The sequence below is a fragment of the Dama dama genome, chromosome 5 (genome assembly GCF_033118175.1).
Source record: "Dama dama isolate Ldn47 chromosome 5, ASM3311817v1, whole genome shotgun sequence".
Taxonomy (NCBI): domain Eukaryota; kingdom Metazoa; phylum Chordata; class Mammalia; order Artiodactyla; family Cervidae; genus Dama; species Dama dama.
Window position 1 is genome coordinate 116,510,114 of NC_083685.1, and position 21,217 is coordinate 116,531,330.

The window sequence follows — 21,217 nt, forward strand, 5'->3', positions numbered from 1 at the left end:
TTCTGGAACGTCCAGGGACAGATTTTCCCTGGCTTTCTGGATACAGCCCCCATCTAGCAAAATCACGACACCCCTCTGCGACAGGGACGCTGACACGGGGTTCACGCAAATGCTAAAATAAGACTTGCAAACGTTGGCGCTCTGCACCAGGCACAGGGGCCCTGCCTCCCCCTCCCCCATCTTTGCCCGGGTGGCCGAGCCCTGGGCTCCGCCCCTTCCCCACCCGGCCGGGGGAGGGGTCCTGCTCCGCGTGGAGGTAGCGGCCGCTGGAGACGCTGGCAGAAAGAGGCAGGACGCAGGGGGCGCCAGTGGCCCGGGTCTGGCCGCCTGGGTCAGCCGCGCGCCCCCGCCCCGCCACGCGGTGAAGTTTGCGGAAAGTTTTGCACAGCCAGCCGGGGAGTTGTGACGCAGCGTCTGGGGCTCCAAGCCCGGACCGAGAAGAGAGGGAAGGCGAGGCGGGGAGAGAGGGAAGCGGATAGCGAGAGAAAAAGAGTGCACGCCGGGGTCCTCCTCGACCCCGCGGATCCTCCTCTCCCGCTTCCCCTTCTCCCTCCCGGGCCCCGCGCCCGCCCGCTCTTCCTCCCCTTCCCCTCCCACGCTGCCCGCTTCCCTTCCCCGCTGCCCCTCCAACCCTCCTCCCCGGGTCTGCGCTCCTCCCTCCGCCCTCCCTCCGCCCGGCCTGCCTTCTTCCCTCCTCCTCCTCCCCTCCTCTCCCCGGGAGGCATCACTTCGTCCCGACCCGGAGGAAGACGCGAGCCCCTCGCGGGTGGTCACCACAGCCCAGCGCCCCTGCAGCCATCGCGCGCCGCGCCCGCGCTCCCTCGGTCCCCGCATCCCCCGAGCGCCACGCCGCGGGCATGGGGCCCGGCCGGCCGGCCCTCGCGCCCTGGCTTCATCACCTGCTGCGCTGCGCCTTGCTCTTCGGAGGTCTGCACCTCGGCCGCCCCGCCGCCGCCGCCGCCAACTCCCTCTCGGGTAAGGCGCTTCCAACTTGGTCAACTTCAGGGGCCGGGCGGGGGGAGCACCGAGGAGCGGGCCTCTCTCGACTTTTCCCTCCTTTTTTTCCCCCCCTCCTTTGCAGGACGTGTGTGCGTGTGTGTGTGTACGTGTGTGACTGGGTTTTAAAAAATCGTCTCCGCTTTTCTGAAAGCGGGGCGGGCGGGGGGGGCGGACAGGGGTGAGGGAGGAGGAGCGCGCCTGGAGGTGGGGGAGGACCTGAGTGGAACCAGATGTGGCGGGCGGCGGGGGAGGGGAGCCCGGGGGTCTCGAGCCGCCTCGGAGGAAGAGGGCGGGCCCCGGGAGGACCCCCGCGCCCGCCTTCTAAGACCACCCGGCGCCTGCCCTGCGCTGGGCCCGGGGACCTGCAGGGCGCGTCCGGGGAAACCAAAGGAGACTCCAGGCCGGACTTCGTGCTTTGCTTCGGGACCAAAGCGTTATTGTTGTTTTTGAATTATTCGTGAGGGCTTGGTTGCCCTTCCCGGCACCTCGGGGGTGTTGGTATTTTCTTTTCCACACTTGGTCTTCAAAGGACAGCCCGTGGCAGGCGGCATCCGCATCAATTGAACGGAGCTCTGTGGGGCAGTTTTGTCATCAGAAGGATGTAGCAGGCTTCGGCAAGGGTGTGTGTTTGTGTGTGTGTGTAGTGAAGAGAGTGTTGTGTGGGCGGCTCTGACCCAGCTGGCTGCCCTCCAGAGTGGACAGATCTTGGACGGCCAGAGAGCTGCTAACGATGCACGGACCCGAGCAGCAAAAACAGAAACCCAGAGCTGAGTCTTCTCTTCCTGCTGCTCTTTCAAAGGGTGACACTGAAGTGTGGGGACAGACAGACCCCTCAGCGGTAATCCCAGGGGGAAAGGGGAAGCTCTGCTTGGGGGGTGGGGGGGCGGTACGCAGTAGTCAGAGCTGGAACTGCCAGCGAGTGTAGTTATTACAGCCCAGGTGCTGGGCCTATGAAAAAGGCTTGGTCTTGTTTTATGTTTAATTTGGGGATGAGGCTGAGTGAAAGGGGACAGTGCAGCGTGTGTAGTTTTGTGCGAAGCCCAGACAGTCCCCTGGAGGATCTGGGACCTCTAGCTGTGGCCAGTGCTTGCTGAGTTTGCCTGCCTGCCCGTAGAGGACCGAGCCACGTATCTGCCCAGATTGTGCCCAGCCACTGTGTGAGGTGGGGGCCAGGGTGACGCATATTCATGCCTAGCAGACCTCGCCTGCTGAATTCCGACCACCTGGAGCTGAATGTCGGACAAACAGAATCCAGGCAGTAACTCCCCATCCACTGCAGGTCCAGGCACCTAGGCTGCCCTCCTGCCTGTGATTTCGCCCCCTGTGAAGGCAGGCCCAGTGGGAGGAGTGGAGGAGCCATTTCTAGAGCCCCATAGCTCGTTGTGAAGCCAGGCAGGCCCTGGGAGGGTTGTGGCCAGAGTGCTGACTCAGCCTTTTCCCCTGTGGCGCCTTTGAGAGTGAGCTGGAAATGCCTGGGGAGAGGCTGGGTCAGGGGGACCGCCTGGAGTGGCCCTCTGCCTCTGGGTCTCCTCCTGGCCCCCCTTTGCCCTTCCTCGGGCTGTGTCCCTGGGTTTGTAGCCCCCATAGCCTTGGAGGGGCCTGTCCCAGCGGCACTGCGTTGGTTGCTCTCGAAGAAGCTTAGGTGCGAGCAGGGGTGCATGGAGGGGACTCTGGGTGGGTATAGCCTGGTCCCCAGAGCAGCAGTTGAGCAAGACGTTGCAGGTCCTTCCCTGCTGTCTTCCCTCTGCCCAGAATACTCCTCCTCCAGCAAATTCCTTCTTCATCCCCCTCTACCTGACGAATTAGGTGGTCCCTGGGAAGAATTTACCAGCACCAGGATCCGAATGGCCCCAGGAAATGCTTGTGGGAGATAGGATTTGGTTTGGCAGGCCAGCGCTGCTGGGGTGAAACTTACCCTGGGGGCGGGGTGCTTCCTGACCACCAGGAGGGGAGAGGATGGAAGACCGCAGAGCCCCTTGGTGTGGGATGGGAGAATCCATCTTTTCTCTACCATCCCCTGTGGAGTACCCAGAGGAGCACCCACACAGCTTGTGGCTGGAAGACTCTCTTAATTGCAGTACTGATGCATTTTTGTAGCTTTTACTGCTCAGCGCTGAGCCAAATACTTGGGGAGGAAGGAAGGTACAGAGGAGTTAAAGTTGCATCCTCAGAGAAAGAAAATGTTGGTGGCAGAAGAAACTGTGTGAGGCAAGGGGTCACCAAGGCCCCCAGGAGGGAGGCAAGGAGGGGAGCAGAGCAGGGAGACCGGGAAGGCCGGCTGGGCTGTGCTGGAGAGGCTGTGGAAGCTGGCCGGGCTGGGGTGGAGAGATCCTGAGTAGGGTGGGGGAGAAGCTCGACTGAAGAGGAAGCTGGCCAGGTTTCCAAGAGGCCAGAGTGGGGGAGTGACTTGCTGGCTGGCGGTGGGGAGCCCTGGAGAACCCCTGGGAGTTTCTGAGCAGAGGAATGAGGTGCGGATTAGAAAGAGGGCTGCTGGGAGCCCTGGGATCAGGTGTCCATGTGCAGGAGCGAGGAGACCTTGGGAAATCTTTCTAGAGGGACTGACTCTGCTGTCTAAAGGACAGGGAGGGAGGCACTCCTTTGGAAAGGCATCAGGTACTTGCTGCTACTGCCAGACAGACAGATCGCCTGCACTTCCGGCCCAGGTCCTGGTGAGTCATGCAGTTCAGAGGGGGCAGTTCTTAACTGCCCCCATCCACTCATCCACCAACAAAAGTCAGTCTTCCTTGCTCCCCCGACCACTTGCCTTTTGTGAGCTGCCAGGGCTGAGACAGTGACCGGCTGAGCTGTGGTTAGCGCTGAGATCTGGCCCTCCCCTGGGGTGATGTGAACAAGGTGAGGGCGTAGATAGAGAGGGAGGCGGCGGCCAGGGTCTTGGTCCCCATTGCGCACAGTAGAGAAATCTCAGCTTTCTGAAGCCTGCAGGGTGTGGTTGATTTGGGCTGATGAGAGGATTTCAGAAGCCCCATGAAGTTCTCAGAAGGCCTTCACTTGGATTCACCACTAATTTCAGCATTAACTAGGAGCCCCATTGCGCCCTTCAACGGGGTGAAGTGGTATCGCAATGACTACATTCTTCAAGCGTTGGGTGCTGTGCTGCATGTGTGGTATTCAGGCAAGAGTTCCTGTAGGTCTCATCAACTCTCACACGTTGGCTGTCAGCAGCTGAAAGATGTTAGGTGGTTTGCGTAAGATCCTACCTCCACGCCGCTAGAACATGGTGAAAGTGAGATTCGAACCCAGGTGTGGCTACTGAGCCTGAGCATTTCAGTACCGGACCTCGCTGAGAGTCTGAAATAAGTATGTTAGGAAAGGCTGGAAAATTCTGTCGTAGAGGGTACCCCCCAGGGCTCCAAGTCCTCTAGAATGTCCTCTCCACGTGTCCTCCAGAGGGGAGTCCCAGGAAGGGGTGGTGGGCATCCTCTGTTACCCCCCAGCTGCCTGGGCGCTGGTCTCTCCCCCCCGTCCCGGGGACCCCAGACGCAGGACCAAGCCCCCCTTGGTGTCCTCAGGGGATCTGAGGTGCCTGCTCCTGAGGGACTGAAGGGGTCCGATGGAGCAAGAGCCCCATTACCCCGAGGTCAGGGGTTCATGGTCATTCAGCCAGTCTGTCAGAGGATGTTTACTGAGCCTGGGTGGTGCTGCAAGCAGGAATGACCTCCGCCTGTTCTTGTGAGCCCACCTCCCCTGCACCCCCAGTGGGGGTCCCTGGGCTTGGAGGGCCTGGGCATTGCCGACAGGAAGTGTCCTTCCTGTTTAGTCCGTTATGAGATGGAGGGGGGGGGCGGCCAGTTTCCCATAACTGGATCCTATAAATCTGGGTGGGGTGGGCCATGGAGCGGTGACGCAGCTCTTGGACCTCGCCCTGGGTCCTGCAGATCCCAGTCACTCCTCAGCGGGAGCTGTGTCGTCAACAGGCAGGCGGGCTGAAGGCTGCGCAGTGGCACCCGCCAGCTCCAGCTCCTCAGAGGACAGGCTGGGCTGGGCCCCCACCCGTGGCTGCGCGTGCAGCTCCAGTTGGTTAGTGAGGTTCCTTCCTGCCCTTCCCCCTCTTTGGGTCCTCTGTCCCTTCTGAGCCCCCTGACCATGTATACCCCTCCCATCCTGCCTGGCTGGGCCCACGCTGTCTGCCTCTCCTCGGCTCTGCCCTCCCGAAACTTGAGTTCCTTTGACTGTGTATCCTGTTCCCCACCCTAAAAAAAGCCCTGGTTGTATTGCTAGATGGTGGCTAGGAACCCTCAGGTTCTTCTCAGCCCCCCACACATTCCGCCTGCTCTCCTCCTTCCTCCCGGAACCTTCGCGCCCGCCTCACCCCCTGCCACCTTCAGGCCTTTGCGCACACCCTTCCATCTGCCTGGCATGCCCTCCCCTCTTCTGGCCTGACTGCCAGAAGACAGACTTCCTTCAAGACTCAGGATTCTCAGAAGGACCCCCGACGGGTCCTGGACCCCGACTGCCTCTTGGGCTCCCCTGGGCTAAGGAGAGAAGCTGACAGAAGGCAAACACAGGATGACCGCCAGCATGGGGGGGGGGGGGCGCTTTTTTTCTCATTTTCTTGGGGGTCATCTCCAGAAGGACACGGTGAGAAGCTGCTGTGGTGGGCTTGAAGCTCCTACGGGGAAAAACAGGAAGCCCGTTGCCCAGCCTCTCCCGACATCCTCAGAAAGTGGGTGGAATGAGGGGCGGACACAGCTCACCCCCAGGTAGACTGAGGCCGAGGGGCCCGGCTGGGACCCCGCCCCCGCTTTGTTTTATAAGCCATAAAGCAACAGAGCTGTGTTAACTCGGGCAGAGGCTCCCGTTTCTTCATCTGTAAAAAAAAGTAATAGTCCCTCGTAGGGGTGTCGTAAGAAATGACATTAAAAAAAGAAATGACATAATAGATGTATGAGATACATGGAACAATGCTGGACAGTCACTTCTTAGCAAGTAATATTAAATTAGTGCTATTTTTTATTATGGGGAGAGAAAACATGAAAAAACACAATCTTCAACAAAGTTCTAAATAACTGCAGCCACTTTTTTTTTTTTTTAATCAAAGTAGGTCTTTGATTATCCATTACTGCTTGGTGACACTTTGCTAACTACCGTTAAGTGCCTAGAAGTAACCATGCTTTTTCTGAAAGTAAATTTAAGTACTAAAAAAAAAGCAAAAAACCCATCCTCAGTTGTCATTACCCCTTAAGCCCCTCAATTTACTCCCCTCCTGCTTCTCTTTATAATGAAGCTTCTTCAGCTAAACTTCCCTTGGAGCCGAATTCCTGGGACTCTGCGCTTTCAGCCAACAGTCATTCCACCTCATCTAGCCTTCCTCTAAGAAGTTGCCTCCCAGGGGCTCTGGTAATTAGGCTTCCTAATTACTAAATCCCGTGCCCCTGCTCTGGCCTCACCTTGTAGCATGCCTGCTGCTGATACTGTGTTTTATAATACATGCTGTGTGAAAAATGGTCAGCCATACAGGGGTAAAGTTTAAAAGATTTGAGGTCCTCACTTCGCTTCATCCGCAGCCTAACACTGTCAGTAATTGTGGTGATCTTCCGTTTTTCATGCATATACACACATACAAATACTCCTTTTACACAAACAGGACTACGTTTTATGCTGTACAATAAATTTTATTTTGTAATATTCGTGGCGTTTCCATGACAAGCTTCAGAGCTGTGTCATTCTTAACGGTGCTCAGTAGTCCATTGGAAGGATGTACTGTCTTTTTGGGTTTTGTTTTTTTTTTTTTTTTTTTTTTTTGCTGCTTCCCTGTTGATGGGCACTGTTTGGAAGTTCTCTCTCCCTCTGGCCTCTGCGATGCGGTTTGCACCCGCGGTCTCCGCCTCCTGGCTTCCAACCTCAGTCCAGAGTCCACGTCGTTGCCAGACTTATGATTCAAAAGGGCCGCTTTAATCGCCAGTCTCAACTTTCTGAACTGAGAATTCGAGGCCTTCCACGGTCAGGTTCTAGCCTTACTCTTCAAACCCTTGAGCAAGTCGCGTTCGGATGCCCCGAGTCCTGCGTGTGAAGCCCCTGCTTCTCTCTCCGCCGCCAGGAGGGCGTGGCCCCGCAGGTGTGGCTCCGAGTCCCCGCTCTCTCCCGCAGCTTTAGCCTTCTAGAAGGGGCGTTTCTCCCCAGTCTGCTTTCGCAATTCATCGCTGCCGCCCGCCAGGTGGAGACTCTTCTGGAAGCGCCTCCGGGGCAAGGCTTTGTCAACTCGGCACAGCTTCCAACCTTGGACACGGTATCCGTTAGTAAATGTTAATTGAATCAAAGCAGACAGGTGTTCCAAAGAGCTCCCCGCACAGGTTTTATTGAGTGTAATTGACATATAGCATTGTATTAAATTTAAGGTGTACACATGATTTGATGTTTTGTATATTGCAAAATGGGGCTTCCCAGGTGGTGCAGTGATAAAGAATCCGCCTGCTAATACAGGAGACTCAAGAGATGTGGGTTCCACTCCTGGGTGGAGAAGATCTCCTGGAGTAGGAGATGGCAACCACAGCCGGTATTCTTGCCTGAAAAATTCCGTGGACACAGGAGCCTGGCTGGGCTCCAGTCCCTGGGATTGCAGAGTCAGACACGCTGAGCAACGAAGTGCACACATATTGGAAAATGATCTCCACGTAAGTTTAGTTATCATACTGCCCATCACCTCACACGGTTATAAATTTATTCCTGTGATGAGAATTTTGTTTGTAGTAGGAGAAAGGCAGTGGAGAGACTTGCCCTTCCAGAGTTTTAAGTGATGTCACAATCGTGAGAAACATATGCCGTTGAATTAAACAGAAAAAAAGTCCAGTGGACTGGAGTAAATTTCAAACATAGACCTAGACTGTTATAAGAACTTAATGTGAGACATGCCTGAAACAGCAGACTGATATGAAAAGGAATCTGTACTTGCAAATGGTATGGGACAACTGGATTATAATTCTAAAATTTTAGTTTCAATTTCTAGCTGATTGCAACAGAAAATTCAGCTGGCAAGTTTGTCATGTAGAAAGTGCAAAGATCACTAGACAGTAACTTTCAAAAATATGTAATTAAGCTAGTGAAAACAGAAAACCTAATCATGGCAGATCTGTGAGGAAACTCATTTGTATGACTGGGGCATGTAAATTAGTTCAGTTTTTCTGGATTCAGTCTCTCAGACAAGATGTAAGAAACTAGATAAGTAAGACTTCATATCCTTTGACCTCATAATTCCACTTGGGGAATTTGTAAGTCATTAACCTCAAAGAGGAAAAAAAATGTTCATAGAAGTAACTATTTGTAGTAGCAAAACAAATTGGAAACCATCTAGAGGCCCAACAGCAAGAACATAGCTAATCAAACCAAGATATCTTAACACAATGGACAACTTATGTAGTTCTGAACAACAAATATAGAACTAATGCTAGTATGTGGAAATATATCTAAGAAGGAAACTTCTCATGACCACAAAACAGGGTTACAAAATAGTTTGTAATTACACTGGTAGTAATTAAGTGAAGATACATGCCTGATCCCTGACAAGCAGTTTCTCATTCATTCGGTTAACTGTTCTGTGTTTGTTTTCCTGAGCACGGACACTGCTCTGTGTAGTATATGATGCTGAGGACACCGTGGTGAACAAACCGGGCAAGGCTCCTGCCTTCCTGAAGCTTACATTTTAAGAGCAACACCCCACCCCCAGTGTAGGGCAACGTTCCAGAAGCAAATGTGCACTGATTTCATTTTAGGTGCAATTTTAAGTTTGTTAGAAGAAAGATGGAAGCAATAGACTGCTCAGAAATATCAGACACAGGGTCAGGAACCTGTCTGACCACAAAGAGAATAGCTCTGAGTCAGACCAGCCTGGTCAAGTAGGAATTCAACAGGAAATGGACCTGCAGTCAGTCTTGGTCCCCAAGGAAAGGATTTCCTAACTTCACAGATGCTTAACCTCATTTCTGAGGATCTGAGGAGATAAGAGTGGTTTAGAAACACTGTTTTACAGTAGCCAAAACAAAAATGCACCTTGAAAGAAATATGGATAATTATAGAGTATAAACAAACAATGAAATATAACGCAGTAGTGAATTGTCAGATCTTAATACATGCATCAACGTGAGTGACTCTTAGAGACAAAATGTTGAGTGGGAAACAAAATACTCAGAGAACTACATTGGTATTACGCTCGGTCTCAAACGACTAGAAGAGTTGGGGGAAAAATGCAGTGAGCATACGTTTACTCTCCACCTGGAAGCACCAATGGTTAACGTTTGGCCACATTTGCTTTCCCTCATTGTGTGTGTGTGCGTGTGTGTGCTGAAGCTTTGTATTAGTTGTAGACATGACATTTCACATCAGTATTTCACCATGTATCAACTGAAAACAAAGACATTCTATAAACCATAATCACATTCAAGAAAGATAACAGATGCAACAGTTCTTTTTTTTAATATGCAGTTTGGGTTTGAATTTCTCCGGTTGTCCCCATGATACCAGCTGTTACTTAAGTCCAGAACTCAATTTTGATGTTGTGTCTCTCAGTCTCTTTTAATCTAAACTAGTTGGTCTTTTTTTTATTTTATGGTATTGCATATTTATTTGGCTGTGCCAGGCCTTAGTTGTGACACGTGGGACCTTCGATCTTCATTGTGGCATGTGGGATCTAGTTCCTCGACCAGGGATCAAATCGAGGCCCCCTTCATTGGGAGCTTGGAGTCTTAGCCACTGGACCACTAGGGAAGTCCCTATGACATTCCACTTTTGATGACTTCAGGCCAGTCGTGTGAGAGAATGTTAGCAGTCATTTTATCTGATTGTTTAATCATTAAATTCATGTTAAACATTTTTGGGAGGAAAACCACAGGTGTGGGACACAAATGTGTTCTTTGCATTGTGTCACGTTCAGTTAGTTTGTTCTCTTATGGGTGATGTTGACTTTGATCACTTGGTTCAGGTGGTGTCTACCAGATTTCTTCACTAAAAAGGTACCTTTTCTCCTTTTATTTGGTAGGTAATTTAAGAAACTAAACGACATTCTTTCTAAGGCAAAGTAGCTCCTAGCAGCACTGTTCGTAATAGCCCCAAACTGAAAACTACCCAAATGCCCGTCAACAATGGGATGGTTAGGTTGTGGCGGCTCCACACAGTTCAGTGGTATTCAGCAATGAGAAGGAACAACCTCCAGCACATGTGACGGTGTGGATGAAGCTCACAAAACTGTTGAACCAAATGCAAGGCATTCGTACCATGTGATCCCACGTATGTGCAGTACAGAAAAGAGGGCAACACTGACCTAAGCTGCAGTCAGACGGCGGTTACCCCTAGTGGAAGAAGTTGTAACCAGCGGGTGTCCCAGATAACATTTAGAAGAAAAACGGAAGGTATCTGGAAAATTTATGGCAAGAAGCTCATGTAAGCCAATGAGAAAAACACAGGAACCTCCACTAGTTTTTTTTCTCATTATTATTGAATTTCTTTATTTCGGCTCTACTGGGTCTTCATGGTGGATCATGGGCTCTAGAGTGATGCAAGGGCTTAGTTGCCCCTTAGTATGTGGGATTTTAGTTCCTGGACCAGGGATCGAACCCATGTCCCCTGCATTGGCAGGTGGATTCTTAGCTACTGGACCACCAGGGAAGTTCCTCCACTAGTTTTAAGGCATTTAAGTTGAGCCAGTAAAGGCTGGGAACAGAGTTCACAAAGAAGAAATACTGATGTCCAGTATGCTTTGGAAAATGTCACTAGCATTAAAAAAAAAAAAAAGATACCCTTCTCAGAGTACCATCGGAGTACCAAGAAAGAGTGATGTAACACAATACGTTCAATATAATACTTATAATTGAGGAGAATGTGCTTACAAATTGAAGACCAGTAATAGCTAGAGAATGAGTAAGTGAAATGTATGCTGTCATGGAATAGCATACAGCCGTTAAAATGGTTTTTACAAAATTAAAAGACATATTACAGTCCTTTTTCTAAAATGTTAAGTGCAAAACAAGACTCAGAAGTATTTGCTTGGGAGTGTGTGTGTAGTGTATATCAATAAATGAACATAACTTGTATTTGAAGTAAGTAGGCAAGATAAAATTGGTAAAGATCACACCAAAATTCAGCAGAAGTTATATTTGTCACATTCTGCTCTATTAGGTATTTATATTTATAATTTATTTATTTACTTTATTTTTGGTTGCACTGGCTCTTGATTTCTGTGCACTGGCTTTCTCTAGTTGTGGTTCCTGGACTTTTCATTGTAGTGGCTTCTCTTGTTGCAGAGCACAGGCTCTAGAAACACTGGCCTCAGTAGTTGTGGCTTGTGGACCCTGGAGCTGGGGCTCAAGTAGTTGTGCTGCATAGGCTTAGTTGCTCTGGGGCAGGTGGAATCCTCCCAGACCAGGGCCCGAACTTGTGTCCCCTGCGTTGACGGGCAGATAATTATCCACTTGGGAAGTCCTCTCTGGTGTAGTGATTATTTGACAGAGGTGATTTTTTTCCTTTTAGCATGTCTATAATTGGCAGCAATGGGGTGGCAAAGGACAGCTTTCTTCCTGTCCTACTGGGAGATTCTCATCTCACCCATGCTCATTCCCAACTCCTAACAGAGCCACACCCACAGCACGTGATTCCATGGGGCCAATCAGAGCCTCCTTGGAGGGGGCGATCTCCCAGTGCTAAGGAAGCCTTGAGAGTCCCTTGGACTGCAAGGAGATCCAACCAGTCCATCCTAAAGGAAATCAGTCCTGAATATTCATTGGAAGGACTGATGTTGAAGCTGACTCTCCAATACTTTAAGGCCACCTGATTCGAAGAACTGACTCATCTGAAAAGACCCTGATGCTGGGAAAGATTGAGGGCAGGAGGAGAAGGGGACGACAGAGGATGAGATGGTTGGATGGCATCACTGACTCAATGGACATGAGTTTGAGCAAGCTCCGGGAGTTGGTGATGGACAGGGAGGCCTGGCGTGCTGCAGTCCATGGGGTTGCAAAGAGTCGGAGGCGATTGAGCAACTAAACTGAACTGAAGGGAACCTTGTCGGGTGTGTCCAGCACAGAGGGAACGGCCTGGCTGCAGAAGGGAAGAGCGGACACTTGGTGCGGGGCGGGTGGCCCCCGGGACTGAGACCCAGCTGGCTGGGACCTCGGTTAGTTTTCCCAAGCCACTCCCCGCCTGCCCCTCTTGGTTTTGTTGTTTTTTTTTTTTTTTCTAAATGATGAGTTTGAGCTGGGCTTCACCTACTAGCCGGCAAGGAGGCCGGTGTAGGAGGGTCACCCTCTGAGCTGGGTTCCTGAAGGGGCGCTCCGGACGCTCAGGAGCAAGAGCTGGACGATAGGTGAGGCACCGGCCTCGAGCTGTTTCCATTAACAGACCCTCAAATGCAAACCCCTTGTTCTTGGTGCTCATCAACCAAGTGTTTACACAAGGGACAACCAGAGAGAAGGCAAACTCAGTAATACATGTTCTAAAAGGTGGTCCTTACGGATGAGATTGGGGTGCATATCAGATAAGTGCCGATCAGGGGACAGCCTTTTGGAAGGCTTCCTTCTTTTTGAAATCTTAATAACGTTTCTATACAACACTGTGTAACAAATGAGAGAAATGGAAAGCAGGTTAATACTGAGCACGTCTAATCTGCCAGGGTCAGTATTAGGCAATTGCACATGCACCATATTTTTAATCCTCACATTCCTCCATTTCATGGATAAGGGAATTGAGCCAGCAAGGCTGTGAGCCAGGATCACGCATCTCGTGAGTGGCAGAGCAGGGGACGCAGTCTATGTCTGTTTGGCTTCCTGCATGGTCTTGTTTTATTTTTGTCAACAAGTATGCGTTATAATACAATGGACATTAGGCAAGACAGAGAGAACTTTGCAGTACTTAATGTTTACCCATGTACTTCTCTCTCTCACGCTGTTCCTCCCACCCAATTTCTTATTTTGTGTTTTTCATTTTTTGCTCTTAAAGTTTTTCATTCTTGGTGTACTATATAGATACAGGAAAGTGAACAACATAAACGTTCAGCTCAATGAATTTTCACAGACTGAACACACCCATGTAGCCAAGGATTGGATCCAGCAAATAATAACATTACCAGTATTACCAGTGCTTTCAAATGCTTTTACACATTTTTCTGTAACTTCATTAGATGTATATATTTCTTCTTCATGAACTGCCTGTTCAGACATATTCATCATCTCATCTCTTCAGGTCTTAGGGGCCTAAAATTACTGGGTCTCTATATTTTTCTCATTGGCTTATATGAACTCCTTGCCGTGTTTGTTAGAAATCTTTCCCCTGTTGGTTGTTCATTTAAAATTTTTATTTTGGGGGGAATTCTCTGGTGGTCCAGTGGTTAGGGCTCCAGGCTTTCACTGCCAAGGGCCTGAGTTCAATCCCTGATCCGGTAAATAGTCCCACAAGCCATGTAGTACATACAGTAAGTGTGTGTGTGTGTGTGTATCTTTTTTAAACCTCCCCCCCCCCCCCCCCACACACACACACTTGTGTTTTTTTTTCCTAGTAAAGTTTACAAAACCCTTGGGGGTCAGACTGGATTCTCTTCTTCACTGGAAGGCTTCATCCTCTTATGCACCCACACCTTTCTGTTGCCCTAACTCACTCCCTCAAGACCCTCAGCAGCTCATCTGAACTTGTGGGCAGCCTCAGTTAGCAAACTTGAATAAGACTGCAGAAGGACAGTGCTACATATATATTTTTTCAGGACCAGAATACATTTTGGTGATTGTAAACAAATAGTACACAATTCAAAAGTTGAAAGTTACAAAAAAACACAGGTTACCTAAAATTTCACAGATAAGAAACAGCCACTATTAACAGTTTAGAGACTATGCTGCCAAACTCTCCTCTCCTCTCCTTCCCTCCCTCTCTATAAAACTTGACATAAAGGTTTTAGTGTTGACTTGTAACATCTTTCATATGCCAATATGTCATCAGTGTATTTCCACCCAATACTTCCATCGACTGTGTAAGATTCCATTGTACAGATGTACCATAACTAGCCCATGTTAGACATTCAGGTCATATCTCTTTTAATTTCCAAACATGTAAGTTGTAGAAAATACAAAGAGAAGAAAATAAAAATCACCAGCTATCCCACACATCAGTAATAACCACTGTTAACACTTAGGCATGTACAGTGGTTCTGAGATTCTGGTGAGCCTCAGAATCACCTGGGAGTCTTATTTACATTACAGATATTCCTTCTTTCTGAGCTAATTCAGTAGGTCGGCTGTAGGGCTGGGGCTTTCCAGGTGGCGCTAGTGGTAAAGAAGCTGCCTGCCAAAGCAGAAGAGACTTGGGTTTGATCCCTGGGTCCAGAAGGTCCCCTGGAGGACGGCACAGCAATCCGCCTCAGTATTCTTGCCTGGAGAATCCCATGAGCAGAGGAGCCCGGCGGGCTACAATCCATAGGATCGCAGAGTCAGGAGTGAATCGACTTAGCATGCATGCACGCTGTAGGGCTGGGCGCTTGCTCTGTAAACAAGCACGCCTGGAGATTTGGACTCCCAGGTTTCATAAAAAGCAGGCACAAAGGTCTTTTCAGACTTTACTTGATTTAAAAGTAAATAGAAACAAGGTCATATCGTATATCCAGGTTTTAAAAATCAGTTCCAGTGTGAACGTCTGTTCATGTCAGAATATTCCTACAAGTTGATTAGAGTTGTCCGCATAGTTCCCCATTGCATGAATGTGTTTCATTTGACTCTGTCAATGCCGTATTGTTGGACATTAATTTTCACCCAGTCATTGTTATCAGTAATGCTGTGTAGCAAAATCTTTGCATAGATTCTTTTTTTTTAATTTATTTATTTTTAGTTGGAGGATAATGGCTTTACAGGGTTGTGTTGGTTTCTGCCATACATCGCCATGAATCAGCTGTAGGTACACATATGTCCCCTCCCTCTGTGTTCCCGCCCCATCCCACCCTCTGGGTTCTCACGGAGCACTGGGTTCTCACGGAGCACTCCCTGCATCATACAGCAGATTCCCGCTGACCATCTAATTTACATATGCTAATGTATATGTTTCAGTGCTGCTACCCCCTCAGTTCATCCCACCCTCTTCTGCCCCTGCTGTGTCCACAAGTCTGTTCTCTGTGTCTGCATCTCGACTCCTGTCCTGCAGATAGATTCATCAGTACAGTTTTCTAGATTACATATATATGCATTGGTATACAGTATTTGTTTTCCTCTTTCTGACTTACTTCACTTTGTTTAATAGGCTCTAGTTTCATACACCTCACTAGAACAGACTCAAACTCACTTTTTACGGCTAAGTAATATTCCACTGTATATATGCACCACAATTTCTTTATCCATTCATCTGTTGATGGACATCTAGGTGACTTTCATGCCCTCACTGTTGTAAATAGTGCTTCTGTGAACATGGGGGTACGTGTTATCTTTTAGAATTGTGATTTTCTTGGGATATATACCCAGTAGTGGCACTGTTGGGTTATATGGTAGTTTTTTTCCCTAGTTTTTAAAGAAATTTCCATACTGTTCTCCATGGTGGTTGTATCAGTTTACATTCCCACCAATAGTGCCTGAGGGTTCACTTTTCTTCACAGCCCCCCCAGCATTTATAGTTTGTAGATTTCTTGATGATGGCCGTTCTCACAGGTGCAGATGACACCACCCTTATGGCAGAAAACAAAGAGGAACTAAAGAGCTTCTTGATGAAAGTGAAAAGCTGGCTTAAAACTCAGCATTGAAAAAGCTAAGATCCTGGCATCCGGTTCCATCACTTCATGGCAAATAGATGGGGAAACAATGGAAACAGTGACAGACTTTATTTTCTTGGGCTCCAGAATCACTGCAGATGGTGACTGCAGCCATGAAATTAAAAGACGCTTGCTCCTTGGAAGAAAAGCTATGGTAAACCTAGACAGCATATTGAAAAGCAGAGACATTACTTTGCCAACAAAGGTCTGTTTAGTCAAAGCTATGGTGGTCATGTATGGATGTGAGTGTTGGACCATAAAGAAGGCTGAGCACCGAAGAACTGATGCTTTCAAACTGTGGTGTTTGAGAAGACTCTTGAGAATCCCTTGGACTGCAAGGAGGTTAAACCAGTCAGTCCTAAAGGAAATCAATCCTGAATATCCATTGGAAGGACTGATGCTGAAGCTGAAGCTCGAATATGTTGGCCACTTGATTCGAAGAGCTGACTCATTGGAAAAAAAAACCCTCTGATGCCGGGAAAGATTGAGAGCAGGAGGAGAAGGGGCCAACAGGATGAGATGGTTGGATGGCATCACTGACTCAATGGACATGAGTTTGAGCAAATTCTGCAAGATGGTGAAGGGCAGGGATGCCTGGCATGCTGCAATCCATGAAGTTGCAGAGTCGGACATGACTGAGTGACTGAACGACAATAATTCTGACTAATATGGGGTGATACCTCATTGTAGTTTTGACTTGCATTTTTCTAATAACAAATGCTGTTGAACATTTTTTCATGTGTTTATTAGCCATCCATATTTGCATAGAGTCTTAATTATTTCTTTAAGTTAAATTCCTGAGAAGTGAACTCTGGGTCAAGTGTCTGTATTTTTGAAGACTTTGGACCTTCTTCTGCAGAAGTGTTTGCCTCCAGGCCTACTGCCACCATGAGCTCACTTGTGTGGACAGCGTGGTGCGTCAGTCCTTCTGTCCCTCGTCTCAGCGAGTCCTGCCAGCTGCCCAGTGGGCAGCAGCAGCGTAGCTCCTGGCACATTCCGGGTGCTCAGTACTTGTTCTGTGCAGTAAACAGGAGTCTGGACACTGAAGGACGAAGAGGTCGAATGACTGGTTCAGGAACAGGAATCCAAGCCCGGTGACGGCCCCGGAGGCTGAGCTCTCTTCACCATGCTGTTGATTTTTAATTAATGTCAGAGAGGGAGGAAACGTGATGGTTGTGGGAGGAGTACTCTTAAAAATATGGTCCTAAAAGTATACTGACAGAATCAGCAAAAGGGAGTGAAAGGGTGGGGAGGGAGACGGATTTGGAGGGCCCTCACAGACATTCCTGTCGGTCAAGTCTGTTGTGTCATTGGAGGTCTGGGCAGTATCACGGTGGCGGTCCCGTGTGTATATACGGTGGTCTTGTGTATGTATATGACCCTTTGTAGCTTCCAGGGCAAAGCAAGTCAAACTCCCCAAACACTGAGCACCGAGGCGGGTTCTGTGGGAAATGCAGAGAGGTTTGGTTCCTTCAGAGATCTTAAGATGTCCACTGCGTCTCTCTTCCCTCAGTTTTATTTACTTTAGAAACATTATAATAATACAGTAGAAAGTTATGCATAATTCCAACCTCCTGGCAATGTAGAAAAATACTTCTTTTGCCATCAGGCCCCAATTCCAAGGTTCACAATAACATGTTTCCTTGCACTTTTAGGGCTGTATAAAGACATTCCTAGGACACATCGTACCATTCCATGAGAAGAGAGGTCAGGGGAAAGTGTTCTGTGAGTGTTGACTGCCATACATGTTACCTTGATGAGGTGAAACGGTACTGTCACACAACAGATAACTTTATGTTTCCCTTATTGTCTTCTATTCATTGTCCACATGTGATCTTTTAAAATTATTTTATTTGCTTGTGTTTGGCTGCCCTGGGTCTCCATGGCTGCACTTGGGCTTTCTCTCATTGCGGTGAGAGGGGGCTACTCTCTAGTTGCAGTGCACGGGCTTCTCACGGCAGTGGCTTCTCATGCACAGGCTCTAGGGCACGTGGGCATCAGTAGTTGTGGCACATGGGCTTAGTTGCCCTGCAGCATGTGGGATCTTCCCGGACCAGGGATCAAACCGGTGTCCTCTGCATGGGCAGGCAGATTCTTAACCACTGGACCACTAAGGAAGTCCAAGATCTTCTTTTAAAGGAGGATGTAAATTCAGAGGATGTTAAAACTTTGCCTGTGGGAAACAGTGCAACTTGCCTTTCCACTTCCCCTAGTCTAGCTCATTCAACACACATGTATTGAGCACCTGTTGTATGCCCCAAACCAAGGGGATGGATGGATAAGACACAGCTCCTGCTCTGCAGGAGCCATTTAATGGGGAATAGAGACCCTGAAAGAATCATGTCAATATCTGCATAAATCTCTCCCTGGAGGTCTCCCCAGGAGCCTATGGAGAAGCAGGGAAGGTGTTTTTGAATTCAGTCCACAGGTAAGAAAACCGAGTCCCCTCAGGTCATTTACATTGTAATAGCAGAATCAGAGCCAGAACTCTTAGATTCTCAGCCTGTGCTGCCCCAATCCTTTCCTCATTCTTTTTTAAAAATTTGTTTATTTGTTTATTCATTTATTTGGCTGTGCGGGGTCTCCGCACGGGAGAGCTTTAGTTGATCTTCAGTTGAGGCATGTGGGATCTAGTTCCCTGACCGGGGTGGAACCTGGGCCCCCTGCATTGGGAGCTCAGAGTCTTAGCCACTGGGCCACCAGGGAGGTCCCTCTTCCTCCATCCTTGGAGCCCCGCCACCATGGGACAGCCTGAGTCCCAGCAAGGGTCCCATACAGACTCTGTCCGCTGCCACGCCAAGTAGTGGGGGCCCTGCGCCGCCTCCTTCCACACTCCCTTCCAGCTGCGTGCTCTGACCTCATTTTCCCTTTACGGCTGCACTTGGATTTGGTTTCTGCAGCACCAGAATTAGGTGGGGAGAGCAGCCCGCCCCATGCTGCCCCGACCTCCCCAGAAATCCCCCCTCTTCCCCCATCACATTGTTCACAGTCTCTTCTCCTGGCATCTCCCTTGCAGGCACACCTGAGGAGGGTCCCCAAAACTCAGAGGTCAGAAACAAACAATAGCTGCCAGGGACCCACCCATGGGAACTTGGGGAGGACGTTGCATCTGGACAGTGGATTTATTTTTCTTTTAATTCTTCTGAAGAGCAGCTTAAGCACTCGAGTCCTTGGCTTTATTTATTCTTATCATTTCCTCTTATCCAGATTGCAGTGTCTGTTGAGGCCTGGTTCCCAGGCTCTCTGCTGTGAAACAAACAGATTCTGGAGCTCATGGCCCCCACTGGGGCAGAGGCTACTCAATGTCAAAAAACAGTAATGGCTTTCCATTACCAAGGACTAAAGGTACCGAACATCTTTATGCATCCTCTTGCTTAATCTTCCCAGAAACTCATGTGATGGGTGATATGGGGTCTTCCCCACAGTGAGGCTTGCAGCTGGCCCCAGAAGGGATTGGGACCTGGGTGGGTCCAGATTCCAGAGTCACCCTTCTAAGCCCTTCTCCAGGCTTCTGGAGGCGGTGTGGGTAAGGAAGTTTCCATGGGTCTGTCAGTGCAGAAGTCAGTGAGTGTTTACTCTTTGGCATACAGTTTTAGGGAGATCCTGAAGGTTCCCGAGCAAAAAGGATTCTGAGTTCATGTAACTTCTGTGTTGAGAAGCTGGAGCTGGTATGTTTGTTAAGGATATGCAGTTTAGAGGAGGCACAGGCCACCCACGTGGATTGGGGTCTGTTGGCAGGTATTTCTTTATCCACTGAACTCCTGCTGTGGGGAAGTGAAAAGCCTGGGGCTGCTGGGTGGAAGGGACAATTTCAGTAAACCAACACAGAGGAAGAAAAATCAACAACTTGTTGCTTTTTGATTCCAGAAACAGGGTGAGGAGGAGGGGGTTGGTGGCCCAGGGGGCCAAGGGAAGGGCAGCCCTCAGACACAGGGGGCAAGACAGCAGGTAGGAGGCACCTGATACTTACAAGGTGGTTTGGGCGGAGGTCGCCGTTTTTTCAAAGGCTCAACTTTAAGTGGTTATTTTAAAAAGCACCCCCTGGAACTTCCCTGGTGGTCCAGTGGTTAAGACTCCACGCTGCCAATGCAAGGGGCACAGGTTCGATCCCTGGTCAGGGAACTAGATCCCATGTGCTTCATGGTGTGGCACAGCCACAAGATTAAAAAATAAAAGGTGCCCCTCAAAAGCAAAGCAGGGACTTACGGTGGAAATCCCAAACACAGGTCCTTATCTAAATGTCCAGACTCTGGGTGTGAGCAGGCTTGTCACACTGTAAAAGGCAGTTTCTCAAAAGGGTTGTTTTTCTCATCACAGTTTTTTAAAAACAGTGCCATAGCTTGCTTTGAGAACCAAACAAGTCCTTGAATACTGCCATGTCAGAAAGTCACTGGACTGCCAGTGAGTAGAGCAGAAGCTTGTCATGAAGCGTGTCACGATTTCTCAGAACCATCACGATGTGTTTCAGACACATCTCGGTAAAGGAACGCTGCCTGGCACAGGGACATTGTGTTTGCGGGGCAGTGGAGCCTAATTTAGAGGGACCCCCCCCCCCCCAACACATTTCTTTTTTTTTTTTTCCCAGTTTTGAAATAGGCACAGCCCTCTGGTCATTTTTAATAGAGACCAGAATATTGAAAAATGTTTCTCCACTCTCCTTAAAACAGTAGTTCAAAAGTGATGACATATGGCCATTCCCATTCCACTTCAGTGTTGGGGTGGGGGGGCACAAGGGAGAGGGCTGTGGCAAACCAGTGAGCCCCCTCTCAGATGGGCAGGAACCCCAGGAACTGCAGCTGGCTCCCTGCAGGTAACTGGCTTAACATGGACAGGCCTCCCAATGCTTCTGAGAGATGCTGAAGATTCAGATTTTTATGTGAAATCTCTCCCCTTTTCAATGTTGGCTCACTTGGCTTTCACGTACGGGGAAGGCTGTGTGTGATTTGCCTGTGGGTTATCAGTTTAAAGTACCTGGGGTAGTCGTTTGGCGCTCAGATCTGGAACTGACCAGTCTCCCTGATCTCCCATCTCTGGTCTGCCCCTTACTAGCTGTGTTATCAAGAGGATTGATCTCTGAGGTATTTAATACCCCAGTTTTCTTATCTGTCAGATGGAGATAAGAATTTTACCTACTTCTGAGCAGTGCTGTGAGGATTAAGGAGAAAGCCTGGGAAGCCAGTGTCTGGTACCTAGCATGTACATGGTACACAGTCACTTGTATCATTATTTGTGGTCTCTTTCCATAAATGGCACCCCACTCCAGTACTCTTGCCTGGCAAATCCCATGGACGAAGGGGCGTGGTAGGCTACAGTCCATGGGGGTAGCAAAGAGTTGGACACGACTGGGCGACTTCACTTTCACTTTCCATAAGTGCTGGGTGACCATGTGTTGTCATTTGCCTGGGACAGCCGTGACTCAAGCTTGTTGTCATGCTATAATGATTACTGCCTCCCGTTTTCATTCTCAATATGAGACAGTAAACTATATGGTCAACTTAT

The 21,217-nt window shown here is 49.2% G+C and overlaps 1 protein-coding gene across 2 annotated transcripts in view; it reads left to right on the top strand.

Annotated features, from left to right (window-relative positions):
• The first annotated feature begins 820 nt into the window (after nt 1-820).
• Nucleotides 821-21,217, top strand: part of MRC2 (mannose receptor C type 2) — a 58,360-nt gene continuing 37,963 nt past the window's right edge. For both annotated transcript variants that reach the window (XM_061144311.1, XM_061144312.1), the window contains exon 1: nt 821-975. In XM_061144311.1, coding sequence (XP_061000294.1) covers nt 858-975 — 118 coding nt within the window. In that variant the 5' untranslated portion in view covers nt 821-857. The remainder of the gene's footprint in view (nt 976-21,217) is intronic.